Source organism: Emys orbicularis, chromosome 23, assembly GCF_028017835.1.
Source record: "Emys orbicularis isolate rEmyOrb1 chromosome 23, rEmyOrb1.hap1, whole genome shotgun sequence".
Taxonomy (NCBI): Eukaryota; Metazoa; Chordata; order Testudines; family Emydidae; genus Emys; species Emys orbicularis.
The window spans coordinates 417,112-432,745 of NC_088705.1; the positions used below are offsets into that span (position 1 = coordinate 417,112).

Genomic DNA, 15,634 nt, shown 5'->3' on the forward strand with positions numbered 1-15,634 from the left:
CAGCTGAGCGGCCAGGCGGGCGGCGGGGAGAAGGGGGCTGGGCAGGGCCTTAGGGAAGGCGGGAGAACGGAGCTGAGTGGGCGGGAGAAGGGAGCTGGGCAGGACAGGGCCTGAGGTAGGAAGGCGGGAGAAGGGGGCTGAGTGGGCGGGAGAAGGTGGCTGGGCAGGGCAGGGCCTTAGGGAAGGCGGGAGAAGGGAGCTGAGTGGGCGGGAGAAGGGAGCTGGGCAGGACAGGGCCTGAGGTAGGAAGGCGGGAGAAGGGGGCTGAGTGGCCAGGCGGGGAGCAGGGGGCTGGGCTGGGTAGGGCCTGCGGTGGGAAGGCGGGAGAAGGGGGCTGAGTGGGCGGGAGAAGGGAGCTGGGCAGGACAGGGCCTGAGGTAGGAAGGCGGGAGAAGGGGGCTGAGTGGGCGGGAGAAGGTGGCTGGGCAGGGCAGGGCCTTAGGGAAGGCGGGAGAAGGGAGCTGAGTGGGCGGGAGAAGGGAGCTGGGCAGGACAGGGCCTGAGGTAGGAAGGCGGGAGAAGGGGGCTGAGTGGCCAGGCGGGGAGCAGGGGGGCTGGGCTGGGCCTGCGGTGGGAAGGCGGGAGCAGGGGGCTGGGCTGGGTAGGGCCTGCGGTGGGAAGGCGGGAGAAGGGGGCTGGGCAGGGCCTGAGGGAAGGCGGGAGAAGCGGGCTGGGCTGGGCAGGGCCTGCGGTGGGAAGGCGGGAGAAGGGGGCTGGGCAGGGCCTGAGGGAAGGCGGGAGAAGGGGGTGAGAAGAGCGGAAGAGATACGGCTCGCGGAAAGGCCCAAAGAAGGACGCCAAAAAGAAGTTGGGGGGGGCGGGGCCGTGTACTAGCATTCCCGTCTCCATGGTAACTGATGGAACGCTGCTTGTCTTCCCCGCCCTCCGGTAAAAGACCCAGGGCGCAAGCGCAGCGCAGTCGTCAGAGCGGAGAGAGGGCGGCTCGGTGCAGAGAGCGTTGGGATGGCGCATTACAAGGTGCGGGACTGCAACTTCTTCCCGGAACCCACCGCCCTTGCTTGGTCCCCTCCCCTCCATCGGGGAGTCTCGGTATCCCGCTGGCTGCCTCCGCGCGGCCTCTGCGCCCTTCTCGTACAGGCCCGGGCGAAGCCGGCTCGCCGACCCCGGACCGCCCTGCCCCGCGCTAACGTTGTTCCCATCCTTCCCTCAGGCCGCGGACTCTAAGCGAGAGCAGTTCCGCCGCTACCTGGAGAAATCCGGGGTGCTGGACACGCTCACCAAAGGTAAATAGCTCCGAGCCGCTGCCCCCAGCGTGGGGGAAGGTAAATGCCCCCCCCCCACCGCCCCGCGCGGGGAGCAAAGGTCCGTGTTTTCTTGCCCTTGTGCCCACGCCAAGTGGTGGCAGGGCCCTTTCTCTAGCAGCTGCTCTCCACGCACCCTCGCCGCCCGGTATTGTCAGGTGGCAGGTGACCAGTAGCCCTTGTTGAGAATCCTGTGGGTCAAGACTTAAGATACTTGAGGTCTTATTTTTTCAGAGTACTTACTATTTCTGTCAGGTTTCAGAGTAGCAGCCGTTTTAGTCTGTATCCACAAATAGAACAGGAGTACTTGTGGCACCTTAGAGACTAACAAATTTATTAGAGCATGCTCTAATAAATTTGTTAGTCTCTAAGGTGCCACAAGTACTCCTGTTCTTTTTACTATTTCTGTAGCACTTTATATGTTCAAAGCAGAGTTCCACTTGATTTCAGTTGTAGTGTTGAGCACACCCCACTTCTGCAACTCTGAGCCGTTGGCCCCTGATCCCTGGTACTCACTCCACATTGTGGGCACCTGTGAGTTTTGATTTAAGTGACTTGTTCAGCATTGCAAGAAGCAGGTATAACATTCAGTTCTTCAGGGTGGCATTCAAGGTCTGTAACCATGCGACTATCCCTTTTCTCCCTATAATTCTCTGCTTTATTTGCTACACAACATCTAGTCTCTACAACAAAGGAGGCAGGGTTCTTGTAGACAAAAGCCACATTCACTACACAGTTCTGTTTGATTCCTGGTGCACTGAATGAGTCAGAAGTCCTGTAGGGTGAAAAAAAGTAGGTGATCATGTAACTAAAGAGTGTCATGCACATGCAAAAAGGGGGCACAAGCAGCCTTAATCCTCACACTTCTCTGCAACCAGAATATTCCTTTCACATTTTTTATTTAATTACACATTTAGAAACAAAAACTGACCAAATTCCATCTTGTGGAATCATATTGATCCTCATATGGATTGTTAGCAGGTTTGTGACCTCTAGGTCAGAGGTGGGCAAACTACGGCCCGTGGGACTGTTCTCCCCGGCCCCTAAGCTCCTGGCCCGGGAGCCTGGCCCCTCCCCTGCTGTTCCCCCTCCCCCGCAGCCTCAGCTCACTGTGCCACTGGCGCAATGCTCTGGGTGGCGGGGCGGCGAGCTCCTGGGGCAGCACAGCTGCAGAGCCCGGCCTGACCCGTGCTCTGTGGTGCGTGGCTGGCTCCAGCCAGGCGGTGTGGTTACCTGTCATGGTGTAGCCGTGCCGCCAGCCACCGGTGCTCCAGGCAGCGCGGTAAGGGGGCAAGGAGTGGGAGAAGGGGGTTGGATAGAGGGCAGGGGAGTTCGGGGGGTGGTCGGGGGCCAGGGGTGTGGATAGGGGTCGGGGTGGTCAGAGGGTGGGGAACGGGAGGATTGAATGGAGGTAGGAGTTCCAGGGGTGGTTAGGGAGAAGGGGTGGTTGGATGGGGCAGGAGTCCTGGGGAGGGAGAGTCAGGAAGGAGAGGGGGTGTTGGATGGGGCAGTTAGGGGTGGGGGGAAGTTAGGGGTGGTTGGATGGGCAGGGGTCCCGGGGGAGGGCAGTCAGGAAGGAGAGGAGGGTTGGATGGGGCGGCGGGGGCAGGAGGTCCGGGGGCGGTCTGGGGACAGGGAGCAGGGGGGTTGGATGGGGCAGGAGTCCCGGGGGGCCATCAGGGGCGAGAAGCGCGGGGGGGGGGGGGAGGCGGATCAGGGGCCGGGCCATGCCTGCCTCCGAACCCCCCAGCCCAGAGCCTGCACCCCAACCCCTTGCCCCAGCCTGTTGAAAGTGAGTGAGGGTGGGGGAGAGTGAGTGATAGAGGGAGGGGGGAATGGAGTGAACAGGGTGGGGCTTCGGGGAAGGGACGGGGCTTTGGGGAAGGGGCAGGGTAGATCCTGGGTTGATCTTAAATTCAAAAAGTGATCTTGTGCGTAAAAAGGTTCGAGACCACTGATCTAAATCATTGATGAAGATATTGAACAGAACCGGACCCAGAACCAATCCCTGCGGGGCCCCACTCGTTATGCCCTTCCAGCATGACTGTGAACCACTGATAAATACTCTGGGAATGGTTTTCCAACCAGTTTTGCTCCCACCTTATAGTAGCTCCATCTAGGTTGCATTTCCCTAGGGTACGTCTTCACTACCCGCCGTATCGGCGGGTAGCAATCTATTTATCCGGGATCGATATATCGCGTCTCGTTAAGACGGGATATATCGATCCCCAAACGCGCTCACCGTCGACTCCGGAACTCCTCCAGAGCGAGCGGCGGTAGCTCAGTCGATGGGGGAGCCGCGGCCGTCGATCCCACGCCGTGTGGACCCCAGGTAATTCGATCCAAGATACTTCGACTATTCGCGTAGCTGAAGTTGCATATCTTGGATCGATTTCCCCCCCCCCCCCCCCCCCAGTGTAGACCAGCCCTTAGTTTCTTTATGAGAAGGTCATGCAAGGCAGTATCAAAAGCTTTACTAAAGTCAAAATATACTGCTCCCCTCTGCCCCCCATCCACAAGACTTGTTACCCTGTCAAAGAAAGTTATCAGGTTGGTTTGACACGATTTGTTTTTGACAAATCCATGTTGACTGTCACTTACGACCTTATTATCTTCTAGATGTTTGCAAATTGATGGCTTCATTATTTCATATATTCAGGTTGCCTGGGTGTAGCAGGTGCAGAATAGAGAGCACAGGAGAGAGTCTCCCTGCTCTCAGTTCTTGTGCCCAGCACTACATGTGGGCCCCCAGCAACTAGGAGGAGCAATTTCAAGAAAAGTCCTGAGCAGGCTCAGAGCAGACTGAATTTGGGAGAAATTTAGCTAACAAGTGTAACATACCTCTGCTGAGCAATTTCTTGGATCTCTGTAATTTGGGCAGACTTGTAATGGGGATGGCAAAAGGCATACTCCTGAAACAAAGGCCATCCATGCGCGAAGCATAGAAGCACCAGAGATTCTTAGTCAAATGGCCGTAAGAATTTTTAACATGGGCAAAACAACTTTTTTGCATTAATCTCATTCTTGGAAACAGCTGAACTGTTGGGTACAACTTTCCAAAAATTTCAGCATGAGGCATGCACATGGCATGTATGTAAAACTTCAGTCCAAATGTAGTTACTTTTAACTTAATAGTTTTTGACCAAACAGTCTCTCTCAATGGAAAATATTAAGCAACCTTACCCATAGGTCTAATTACCAGAGCTGGCTATAATCTGTGTTTTGGAAGAACCCAAATCCCCATATCTGGATTGGGACACCACTGGGTTAAATACTGAATGAACAAACAGAAAATCTGACAACTTCAGTAGAAATTCTTTGTTGGTTTTTATCCTGCCCTCATCAAAGGTCCCTACATGTATAGCTCACAATCTAAGAAAGTCAAACAATATACAAAGAACTCAAGAGAGAGAGACAATTAAATATTTCTATATACTTTTTAGTTTTGTAATTGCATAAATATCCACTTCCTCAGCTGTTCCTTAGCCTATAAATCATGCATGTTTTTTTTGTTTGTTTGTTTGGGGGGGGGGGAGGGGGTTGTGTTGGTAATGGCAAAATTAGTCCTAATGCTTCTCCCCTCTCCTCTTATTTTTGTCATAAGTGCCTAGTGAAAAGACTATGCAAATATAGTGGTGCATAACAAAAGTTTGTCAGAGAGAAAATAGGCATTATGCTTGTCATAACTATAAAGGGAAGGGTAACAGCTCTCCTGTGTACAGTACTATAAAATCCCTCCTGGCCAGAGACTCCACAATCCTTTTACCTGTAAAGGGTTAAGAAGCTCGGGTAACCTGGCTGACACCTGACCCAAAGGACCAATAAGGGGACAAGATACTTTCAAATCTGGGGGAGGGGGGGGAAGGCTTTTGTTTGTGCTCTTTGTTTAAGGGGTGGTTCGCTCTTGGGACTGAGAGGGACCAGACATCAATCCAGGTTCTCCCCATCTTTCTAAACAAGTCTCTCATATTTCAAACTTGTAAGTAAAAAGCCAGGCAAGGCGTCTTAGTTTTACTTTGTTTTCTCAACTTGTAAATGTACCTTTTACTAGAGTGTTTATCTTTGTTTGCTGTACTTTGAACCTAAGACTAGACTCATAGACTTTAAGGTCAGAAGGGACCATTATGATCATCTAGTCTGACCTCCTGCATGATGCAGGCCACAAAATCTGACCCACCCACTCCTGGAATAAGTCTCTCCCTTGACTCAGCTGTTGAAGTCCCCAAATCATGATTTAAAGACTTTAAGTCGCAGAGAATCCTCCAGCAAGCGACCCCTGCCCCATGCTGCGGAGGAAGGCGAAAAACCTCCAGGGCCTCTGCCAATCTACCCTGGAGGAAAATTCCTTCCCGACCCCAAATATGGCGATCAGCAGAACCCCGAGCATTTGGGCAAGATTCTCCAGCCAGACCCACATTGACCATTGATACTAATTACCAGCGATGGCACGTTATTGACTTATTGACTAAAATCACGTTATCCCATCAAACCATCCCCTCCATAAACTTATCAAGCTTAATCTTAAAGCCAGAGAGGTCTTTCGCCCCCACCGTTTCCCTCGGAAGGCTATTCCAGAACTTCACCCCTCTGACGGTTAGAAACCATCGTCTAATTTCAAGCCTAAACTTCCCGACGGCCAGTTTATATCCATTTGTTCTCGTGTCCACATTAGTACTAAGCTGAAATAATTCCTCTCCCTCCCTGGTATTTATCCCTCTGATATATTTAAAGAGAGCAATCATATCCCCCCTCAGCTTCCTTTTGGTTAGGGTAAACAAACCGAGCTCCTCGAGTCTCCTTTCATATGACAGGTTTTCCATTCCTCAGATCATCCTAGTGGCCCTTCTCTGCACCCGTTCCAGTTTGAGTTCATCCTTTTTAAACATGGGAGACCAGAACTGCACACAGTACTCCAAATGAGGTCTCACCAGCGCCTTGTATAACGGAAGCAGCACCTCCTTATCCCTACTAGAAATACCTCGCCTAACGCATCCCAAGACCGCATTAGCTTTTTTCACGGCCACGTCACATTGCCGACTCATAGTCATCCTGCGATCAACCAGGACTCCGAGGTCCTTCTCCTCTTCCGTCACTTCCAACCGATGCGTCCCCAGCTTATAACTAAAATTCTTGTTAGTCATCCCTAAATGCATCACCTTACACTTCTCACTATTCAATTTCATCCTATTACTATTACTCCAGTTTCCCAGGTCATCCAAGTCTCCCTGCAGGATATCCCGATCCTTCTCCGAATTGGCAATACCTCCCAACTTTGTGTCATCCGCAAACTTTATCAGCCCACTTCTACATTCGGTTCCGAGGTCAGTAATAAATAGATTAAATAAAATCGGACCCAAAACCGAACCTTGAGGAACTCCACTGGTAACCTCCCTCCAATCTGACAGTTCACCTTTCAGTACGACCCGCTGCAGTCTCCCCTTTAACCAGTTCTTTATCCACCCCTGGATTTTCATATCGATCCCCATCTTTTCCAATTTAACCAATAATTCCTCATGCGGTACCGTATCAAACTAGAGGGGAGTCCTCTGAGCTCTTTAAGTTTGATTACCCTGTAAAGTTATTTTCCATACTGATTTTACAGAGATGATTTTTACCTTTTTCTTTAATTAAAAGCCTTCTTTTAAGAACCTGATTGATTTTTCCTTGTTTTAGATCCAAGGGGGTTTGGATCTGTATTCACCAGGAGTTGGTGGGAGAAAGGAGGGGGATGGTCAATTTCTCCTTGTCTTAAGATCCAAGGGGTTTGGATCTGTATTCACCAGGGAATTGGTGAAAGGTTTCTCAAGACTTCCCAGGGAAGGGAATTAGTCTTTGGGAATGGTGGCAGCGGACCAGATCTAAGCTGGTAATTAAGCTTAGAAGTCTTCATGCAGGCCCCCACAGTTGTACCCTAAAGTTCAAAGTGGGGATACAGCCTTGACAATGCTAATGAAAATGTATCACAAAATGCTGCATGTGCATACTTAAGCTTGTAGAAAACATATGGTATCTTGAGTTTCAGGAATAGTCTGTTAAGTAATTACAGGCTGCGTCATAATACATTTTCACAAGCAGACAGTCAAGGTTGAAAGTTAAATTGTGCAACCTTAACATTCTTGTTGTTCTTTTTGGATGGGATATATACACTAATTCAAAGGGTATTATAGAAAGTGTTCTCATACCTTTCCATTCTTTATTTTTTGTTTCTAATATATTAAACATTTGTTTTATATATTTTTAGCTAGCTTATATTTTCTCCTTGAATGAAAATGAAAGCAAGTAATCTCTGTTTAATTGCTTTATGAAGTGCTGCCATAGCTTTTAGGTCAAAACTATTCCGTAAAATGGAGCATCTGGAGACTCAATACAGGTATCACACTTTGGTTTGTCCCACAGTTGGTAGGGATATTCTACCACTGTACCAAGTTTCAGATGATAGTGAATGTTTTAGAATGGAGTTAAGTTGCACATACATTCAGTCTTTTCATTTAAGAAACGTGTTATGAGTGCAGATCAGCTTACTTTTACTCACTTTCACTACTCCATGGTGAATACATATTTAGAGTGTGAAGGACACTTCACTCCACATGCAGTCTTTTTAATGTGGGTAAGTTTAGCTGAAGTCAGTCTTTTTGCCACTTTCAGATAAATCAATGTGCTCCATTTGGTGGCTCTAAAGCTGTTGTTGCTCACTAACAAACTAGTCTAAAAGGATGTAGCTACTCTTCAGTTAACTGACAGTGAACTCTAGTAGCTAACACAGTTGTCCTGGAAGGGAAGTTTCGGAGTCCAAAATTACATGAACAAGTGTTGGGAGTGTCCAGGCTAGCAAGCTAAGATGTGTTGGCTAAATTGACAATACATTAACTTGGTACCTACAACAATGGTGTTCTATTCCCAGTCACAGATCAGTTTAAAAACAAAAAATCTTCAAGTGCGGACATACTGACAGTGATAAATCGTATTCATTTTGGCTTCATTCCAAGTCCAGAAATCTAAGTATTAATTAATCAACAGGAGAAGTGGTGGCTCAGGCTCTTTTGAGGATTCAGTCAACAAAGTGTTGAACAATGAATACTTCAGAAGTTCGTGCCGTGTGGCTGTCTTTGGTGCACATCTGTGTTAACTCAAAATATTAGTTATTGAGTACACCTCTACCCCGATATAACGCGACCCGATATAACACGAATTTGGATATAACGCGGTAAAGCAGTGCTCCCGGGGGGGGGGGGGGGGCTGCGCACTCCGGCGGATCAAAGCAAGTTCGATATAACACGGTTTCACCTATAACGCAGTAAGATTTTTTTTTTGGCTCCCGAGGACAGCGTTATATCGAGGTAGAGGTGTACTATACTCAATGTAACACTCTGAGTGCCCCTGGAGATGAGCACAACAATAGATGGATGATGGAGGAGCCAAGTGTGGGACTGTAAGAGTGCAACTGCAGTCTTGAGACACCATTTAGGATTCTTGCTTCCACTCTAGAAGCAAAGCAGCAGGTGGGTGCGATTTGTTTGTTCCCCCTGGCCCCCCAGTAAAGGAGGCCTGGTGATGGAGGAGAATATTGAGTTTTCCAAACTTAGTAAAGGAGATTCTGTCTTTGGCTACACTAGAGAGCTTGCAGTGGCGCAGCTGCACCACTGTAAGGTCTCTAATGTAGCTGCTCTAAGATGACGGGAGAGAGGTCTCCCGTTGGCTTAATTACTCCATCCCTCGCAAGTGGTGGTAGCTATATCAGTAGGAGAAGCTCTCTGGCTGACATAGTGCTGTCCACACCAGCGCTTAAATGGGCATAAGTTATGTTGCTTGCGGGGTGGCTAATTCACTCCCCTGAGCAACATAATTTATGTTGATTTTAAGCTGTAGTGTAGACTACTTCAGATTACCTTTGTTACAAGATAAGTAACAAATATGATAGGCAATTACTTTACTGGTAGAGAATGTATATATCCTGGAACCTTTATTAAATAGCTATTAATTTGATCAGTTTATGGAAAAATATAACTGCTTGAAATTCACTTGCAATGTTTGTGTTTATGTAAATGCAGAATTTAGTGCAAATATTTAGCTTTACAGTTCATTAAAGAATTGTTGAAAAAAAGCTTATTCAGAATAATTCCAGCTATATAACTGTCAAAGCTTATGTTGGATGCACATGAGTCTCTCAGTAATACTCTGTATAATCACTAATACCTGTTCATTGTCCTAGCTTTTATTATAGTCAAAAATTATCTTTGTGTGTGAATGTTTAAATTAGTGAAACATCACCTTTAGAATACTAATCTGGAAGTAATCCTTTTTATGTCTCATATGTATTAGATTTGACTATTGGTGCACATTTAAGAAATTGAACAATTTGGGGTGTTTTCTGCTTCAACTGTTGGATGCTTTTTATTTACAGTGTTGGTAGCCCTATATGAAGAGCCAGAGAAACCAAATAGTGCACTGGAGTATCCTTTTTCTTCCTTCTGTGAATTGATTTCAGACAGATGTGAGGCAAAAAATGGAAGCATAGTCCAAGGCAGATACTAGTTTGTCTCCATATTATATAGCGTAAACAAAATATTTTATTTCCATATTAAATAATAGCAGCAGCAATTTTAGGGAAATGGCACTCAGTCAACCAAGTACAATAGAGAACTGGAAATTTAACTCTTGATGATAAAGTCCTTTCCACCAACAGCCTGAGGCTTTTGGCTTATCTAACCCAGGGTTTTTGTTGTTGTTTTTTGTGTTTTGTTTTGTTTTGTTTGACCTCCTGCCTCAGTGAATTATGAGGGCTTATTACACAAGTATTTACTGTCTAAAATTTTCTGCCTTACAGTTTAGTATTCTCTTGTTCTTATGTTGTGGGAGAGGGTAAAAGGAGCATCTTTCAGCTTTTATTTTATACTATTTTATAACCGTGCCCTTCTCAGTCTTCTTTACAAGCTAAGTAAACCTTGCTGTTCTTCCTTGTGTTTTTAAAGGGCCTGCAGACAGCCATGTTGCCACCTTCTGTTTAAAAAAAATTCTGTTTGGCTTTTTTCTTAACTGACACATCTGGTGTATCTTGTCAGTCTGCCATTATGTCTTGCTCTACCAGTGTTATAGTTTATTCAAATTCAGGCTATCATTTTTAAGTGAAGAAACACTTAACTTTTATTAGCTTTCTGAAGCATCATATAGGAGCCGCAGCTCCAGAAAATCCAGAAGTAGAGGCCCTTCGGCTGGAAGTGGCAGAGATGAAAGAAAAATATGAAGCTGTGTTGGAAGAAAACAAAAAACTAAAAGCAAAGGTAAATATTTAAGAGTCTCCATTGCTGTATATTCTTAAAATGTAAATAAAAGACAAATACACTGGTATTAGTTACTGTATCAATAGTCAATATTCATCAGTGATAATGCAGTGTCACTTTGTGCAAGTCTCAGAACAAGAGGAAGCCTGATAGGCTCTTGGTGAGGGGTCACTCAATTGAAAAGAACACTTTTCATGTTCTAATATGACTAACCATTCAGTTTCTTTTTCTTAACGTTCTTTAAAAGCCATGGGAAACCAGTACAAGTACCAAACTTAAGTAAAATTGAGTGGAAACGATAGAATTAACTTCTTAAAAAATGGGTTAAAAATCAACCTAGATGATAATTCCCAAACAGATTACAACATTTTAAAGACGCTAACTGCAAAGGCTTCTTAGAGAATATAAATTCAAGGTGGAAGAGACCTATTAGGTCAGTGGGATCAACACCTCATAGGATCTGACCCATTGGAGGCCTTTCTCTGTATGCAAAATACAACGTTTAACTCTAGTTTAAAATACCTCTAGTTCTCTGACTGTGAAAACCTTCCGAATGGAACCTGAGTGTAAACTAAGGCAGAGTCATTGTTTTGGGTATACAGACTGCCTGCACCTCTCAGCTATCTCAGTAGGGCATCTGTTCTTAAACCAAATTATATTTGAGACAGATTTTCAAATAACTCATTGTACAGTTACCATAGTTATACTGATCCATAACTGCACATGCAAATAGCCACATAAACGAGGGGTAGAAACAGTGATGGTTCTGAAAGTGTGTGACATACTTTCTCCCACGGAGTGATGCTGTTTGCTACAGTAACTTTACTTACCAAATGACTAGTTACTACATACTATGTTTTACCTTCTACAACTTTTGATCATGCAAGCTTTTCTACATGGATTATGGGACTGCCCACAAAGAGGCCTGAATCCTGCAAACTGCTATCTTAGTAGACACCATATATTATCAGTGGTAGTTCCACAATAGAACAAAGGCACTATTTGTCCATTAAAACACCTACTTAACAATAAACTCATTGGTCAAATTAATGATCTCTCCATTAAATTTGCTGTCAAGACACAGGGCCAGTGCTACCATTAAGGCAAACTAGGCGATTGCCTAGGGTGCCAAGATTTGGGGGCACCAAAAAGCGGTGCCCCCAAATTTTTTTTACAGCGTTCCTGGGCTGGGCTGCCGGCGGCGCACTGACACATGCGACTCAGGCTCCCTCTCCCAGCGCAGCGGCCGCTCCATGCAATTGTTCTCATTGCCGGCGGGGGTGGCGTGCTCGGGGAGGGGGCGTAGCAGAGGTGAGCTGGGGTGGGGAGCCCTGCGGCAGCTCCTCCCCCCGCCAATCAGCTGTTTGGCGCCGCAAGCCTGGGGGGGGAGGAGAATTAGAGCGGGGGCGGTGTGCTCGGGGAGGAGGCGGAGCAGAGGTGAGCTGGGGTGGGGAGCTGCCGCACGGCTCCCCGGGGGAGGGAGAGCTGCCGCGGGGGGTGGGGGGAGCCTCAGGGTGGAGGGGGGGGCGCAAGGTGGAAGTTTTGCCTAGGACACGAAACTTCCTTGCACCGGCCCTGTCAAGACATATATGCATAAGAATGGCCACACTGGGTCAGACTAGTGATCCATCTAGACCAGTATCTTGTCTTCTGACAGTGGCCAATGCCAGATGCCACCAAGGAAATGAACAGAGCAATTATCAAATGACCTATCCCCTGTTGTCCAGTCCCAACATCTGGCAGTCAGGGGCTTAGGGACATCCAGAGCATGGGGTTGCATCCCCGACCATTGGCTAATAGCCATTGATGGACCTATTCTCCATCAACTTACTGAATTTTTTTTTAACTTAGTTATACTTTTGGCCTTCACAACATCCCGTGGCAACAAGTTCCAGAGGTTGACTCTGTGTTGTATGAAGAAGTACTTCCTTTGGTTTGTTTTAAACCTGCTGCCTACAAATTCCTCAGGTGACCCCAGGTTCTTGTGTTATGTGAAGGGGTAAATAACACTTCCCAATTCACTTTCTTCACACCATTCATGATTTTATAGACCTCTATCATATCCCCCCTTAGTTGTCTTTTCCAAGCTGAACAATCCGTCTTCTTAATCTCTCTTCATATGAAAGCTGTCCCATACCCTTAATCATTTTTGTTGCTTTTTCTATTTCTTCAATATCTTCTTTGAGATGGGGCAACCAGAACTGCAACAGTATTCAAGGTCTGGGTGTACCATGGATTTTTATAGTGGTGTTATATTTTCTGTCTTATTTTTCCCTTTCCTAACGGTTCCTAGTATTCTGTTAGTGTTTTTTTTTTTTTTTTTTTTTTTTGCTGCTGCTGAACATGGAGTGATATTTTCAGAGACCTATCCACAATGACTTTCTTGAGTGGCAGCAGCTAATTTGGACTCCATGGATTTGTATGTATAGTTGGGATTGTTTTCCAATATGCATTACTTTGTATTTATGTGCTCTGAATGTCATGTCATTTTGTTGCCCACTCACCCAGTTTTGTGAGAGGCCTTTGTAACTCTTCACAGTTGGCTTTGGACTTAACTATCGTGAGTAATTTTGTATCGTGCAAATGTTGCTGCCTCACTGTTTACTCCTTTTTCCAAATCATTGATGAATATGTTGAACAGCACTGGTCCCAGTAATGGTCACTGGAGGAGGGGGAGTGGGAGGAGGATGCCACTATTTACCTCTCTCCATTCTGAAAACTGGCCATTTATTCCTATCCTTTATCTGCCTTTTAACCAGTTGCTGATCCATGAGAGGACCTTTCCTCTTATCCCATGACTGCTTAGTTTGCTTAAGAGCCTTTGATAAGGGACCAGGTCAGAGGCTTTTTGAAAGTTCAAGTACACTATATCCACTTGATCACTCTTGTCCACATTTGTTTTACAGTAAAAAGACTATAAGTATTTGACTTGAACATTCTGCTGAGTCAAGCTGTCATGCTTATCTAAATGGTCCTGGCTTGGGTTAAAATGGGAATGCTTCCTTGAGGGGAAAAAATTAGATGGGTTGTGGTGGGAGCATGGATGCAGTTATTGCATCTTGCAGGCATTTTTTTTTGTCACGGATGGCTTAAAATGAGAGTAATCTGACTTTAGAAGAAGGGGGACTTTTCTATGAAAGTGGTCTAAGAGATCTGATCAACTCATTTGGTAATGAGGGCTGAATTATACCTTAGTGTGTGGGCCAGAGTTAGAGTTTTGGGCCATATGCCACAACTCTGTGAAAAGGTGCAAGAGTCTGTCTGCCCTCAGGCAGTAACCAAGTTTGTTGGGGAAATCAGGAATGATTGAGTGTCATTAGGACCACCAATTTTCCTGCTCTCATTTCCTTGTATCTCTCCTCCCTCTGTATCTCTGAAATTTTTCTCCTTATTGATTAGTACTCTCTCTTCTCCTCTCTTATCTACTGTTTATGCACTTTACCTCTTTTGTTCCATCTGTCTTTTTTGTCCTGCACAGTCACCCATTCCCCTGGGTCTTTGAGTTTTGTTGGGTTTCTGAAAGGCAGCAGAACAACTTTTAGATGAGAGGATTGTGAGCAAAATTGTACTCTAATCAACTTCCTTCATTACTCTTTTAGCATGCAGAGCATTAAAGAGGAAACATTTATTTTCTCTTTCCATTAAGTACTGTAGCAAGTTTAAGTAACTAGTAAGTTTCCCTTTTCAGCTGGGTGCCTCCGTAAAGACCTCTCTGCACAGGGGAAAACCTGCTAATCTGATTATCTTGTTATGGGCAGAAGAACAGTACATGTAATTAACTGAAAAGCAAAACTTGACTAAGATCCACTCATACAGTCCAGACATTTTATTTTGTAGCTAGCTTGGTGTGCAAAAGCCATGGAGCACCTTTTCAGCAACTGTTGCTGGCAGCACACTGTGATAAATTTAATCCAACATTATTGTAAATGCCAGATGAATATTTCGATCAGGCTAGGAATTTCTAACCCATAAATGAGAAACGTTTTAAATGCAAAATTAAAACTGAGTGGCAGATTCTAGATATTCTAATATTTACTTTATTAACCTTACCTATGTCTGGGATTCTTTTCAAAGGCTCTGGTGAAATCTACTTGGTCTTCAGCTACTTAATTTTTATACATATGTATCTATAATTGGAGAATTCAGGGTGTATTTTAAGTGGCCAAATTATCACTAAATCAGTGTGAATTTTTGATCTAAGGTTCTGATGGTAGGTTTGTCCTCTATTTTAAACTTTACTCCTTGGAATAGTCTCATGAATAGCTAATACCCATTCTAGTGGTGGCAGTCAGACCATTTTACTCCAGCATATTTCAGTACAGCATACAAGAATGTAGGACACCCATTCTTCCCAATACTAACTCAAGAGTAGCCAGTATTGGGCAATCACAATGTAAAACCCTCTCTTCTTTAAAGTAAGAAATTAAATATTTGTCAGTGGGGGGAAAAACTGTCAAAAGCATTTAATGGATCTTGTGTGCTGAAATCTCCTGACTTTATAAGTCACTTAAGAACTTTTGAAAATCCTGCCCTGCACCTTTAAAAGCCTCTCTCTTATAGCTGCATTTTTGCACAATACATTGCATTCTCCCTTCCCCCTCACCCCCACAAAAAAAAAAAGGTTTATCGGGCATGTTTGTTGTCTTTGAAAATAAGTGGACCTATTTGTAGAATAAAGCTTGCTATAAAACTATTAGTCCTCTCTCCTGTTGGGGTAAAATATGCCTTCAGGGTTTTTTGTTTGTTTTTTTTAACGTTCTATAGCTAACAAAATCACTCCTTTTTAATTCTACAGCTGTCTCAGTATGAACCACCTCCAGAAGAGAAGCGTGGTGAATAAGAATGCTTTCACCTTTTGGTTACTTAACTGAATAAAGGGCTTCATCAGAAGTTTACTGTCTTGACTTTTTTTGGATATAAATATCTTGAAACATTTTATGCAATATGTTGGTAATCATCTTACAACTACATGAATTGCCTAGGGAAGTTGTGGAATCTCCATCCTTGGAGATTTTTAAGAGCAGGTTAGACAAACACCTGTCAAGGATGGCCTAGATCAGTGGTCTCCAACTTTTTTATGCCCAAGATCACTTT

At 45.4% G+C, this 15,634-nt stretch overlaps 1 protein-coding gene across 1 annotated transcript; it reads left to right on the plus strand.

The window, feature by feature from the left end:
• Positions 1-480: 480 nt before the first annotated feature.
• On the plus strand, positions 481-15,428 carry MYCBP (MYC binding protein). Its single transcript, XM_065421679.1, has 6 exons — positions 481-504; positions 896-978; positions 1,172-1,244; positions 9,664-9,712; positions 10,411-10,540; positions 15,336-15,428. The coding sequence occupies exons 2-6, from the start codon at positions 964-966 to the stop codon at positions 15,378-15,380; spliced, it is 312 nt and encodes a 103-aa protein (XP_065277751.1). The 5' UTR covers positions 481-504; positions 896-963; the 3' UTR covers positions 15,381-15,428.
• Positions 15,429-15,634: the final 206 nt, after the last annotated feature.

Coding starts and splice junctions, on each gene's coding strand:
- MYCBP (XM_065421679.1), top strand. Junction 9,713..10,410: donor AAACCAAATAGTGCACTGGA/GTATCCTTTTTC, acceptor AACTTTTATTAG/CTTTCTGAAGCATCATATAG. Junction 10,541..15,335: donor ACAAAAAACTAAAAGCAAAG/GTAAATATTTAA, acceptor TTAATTCTACAG/CTGTCTCAGTATGAACCACC.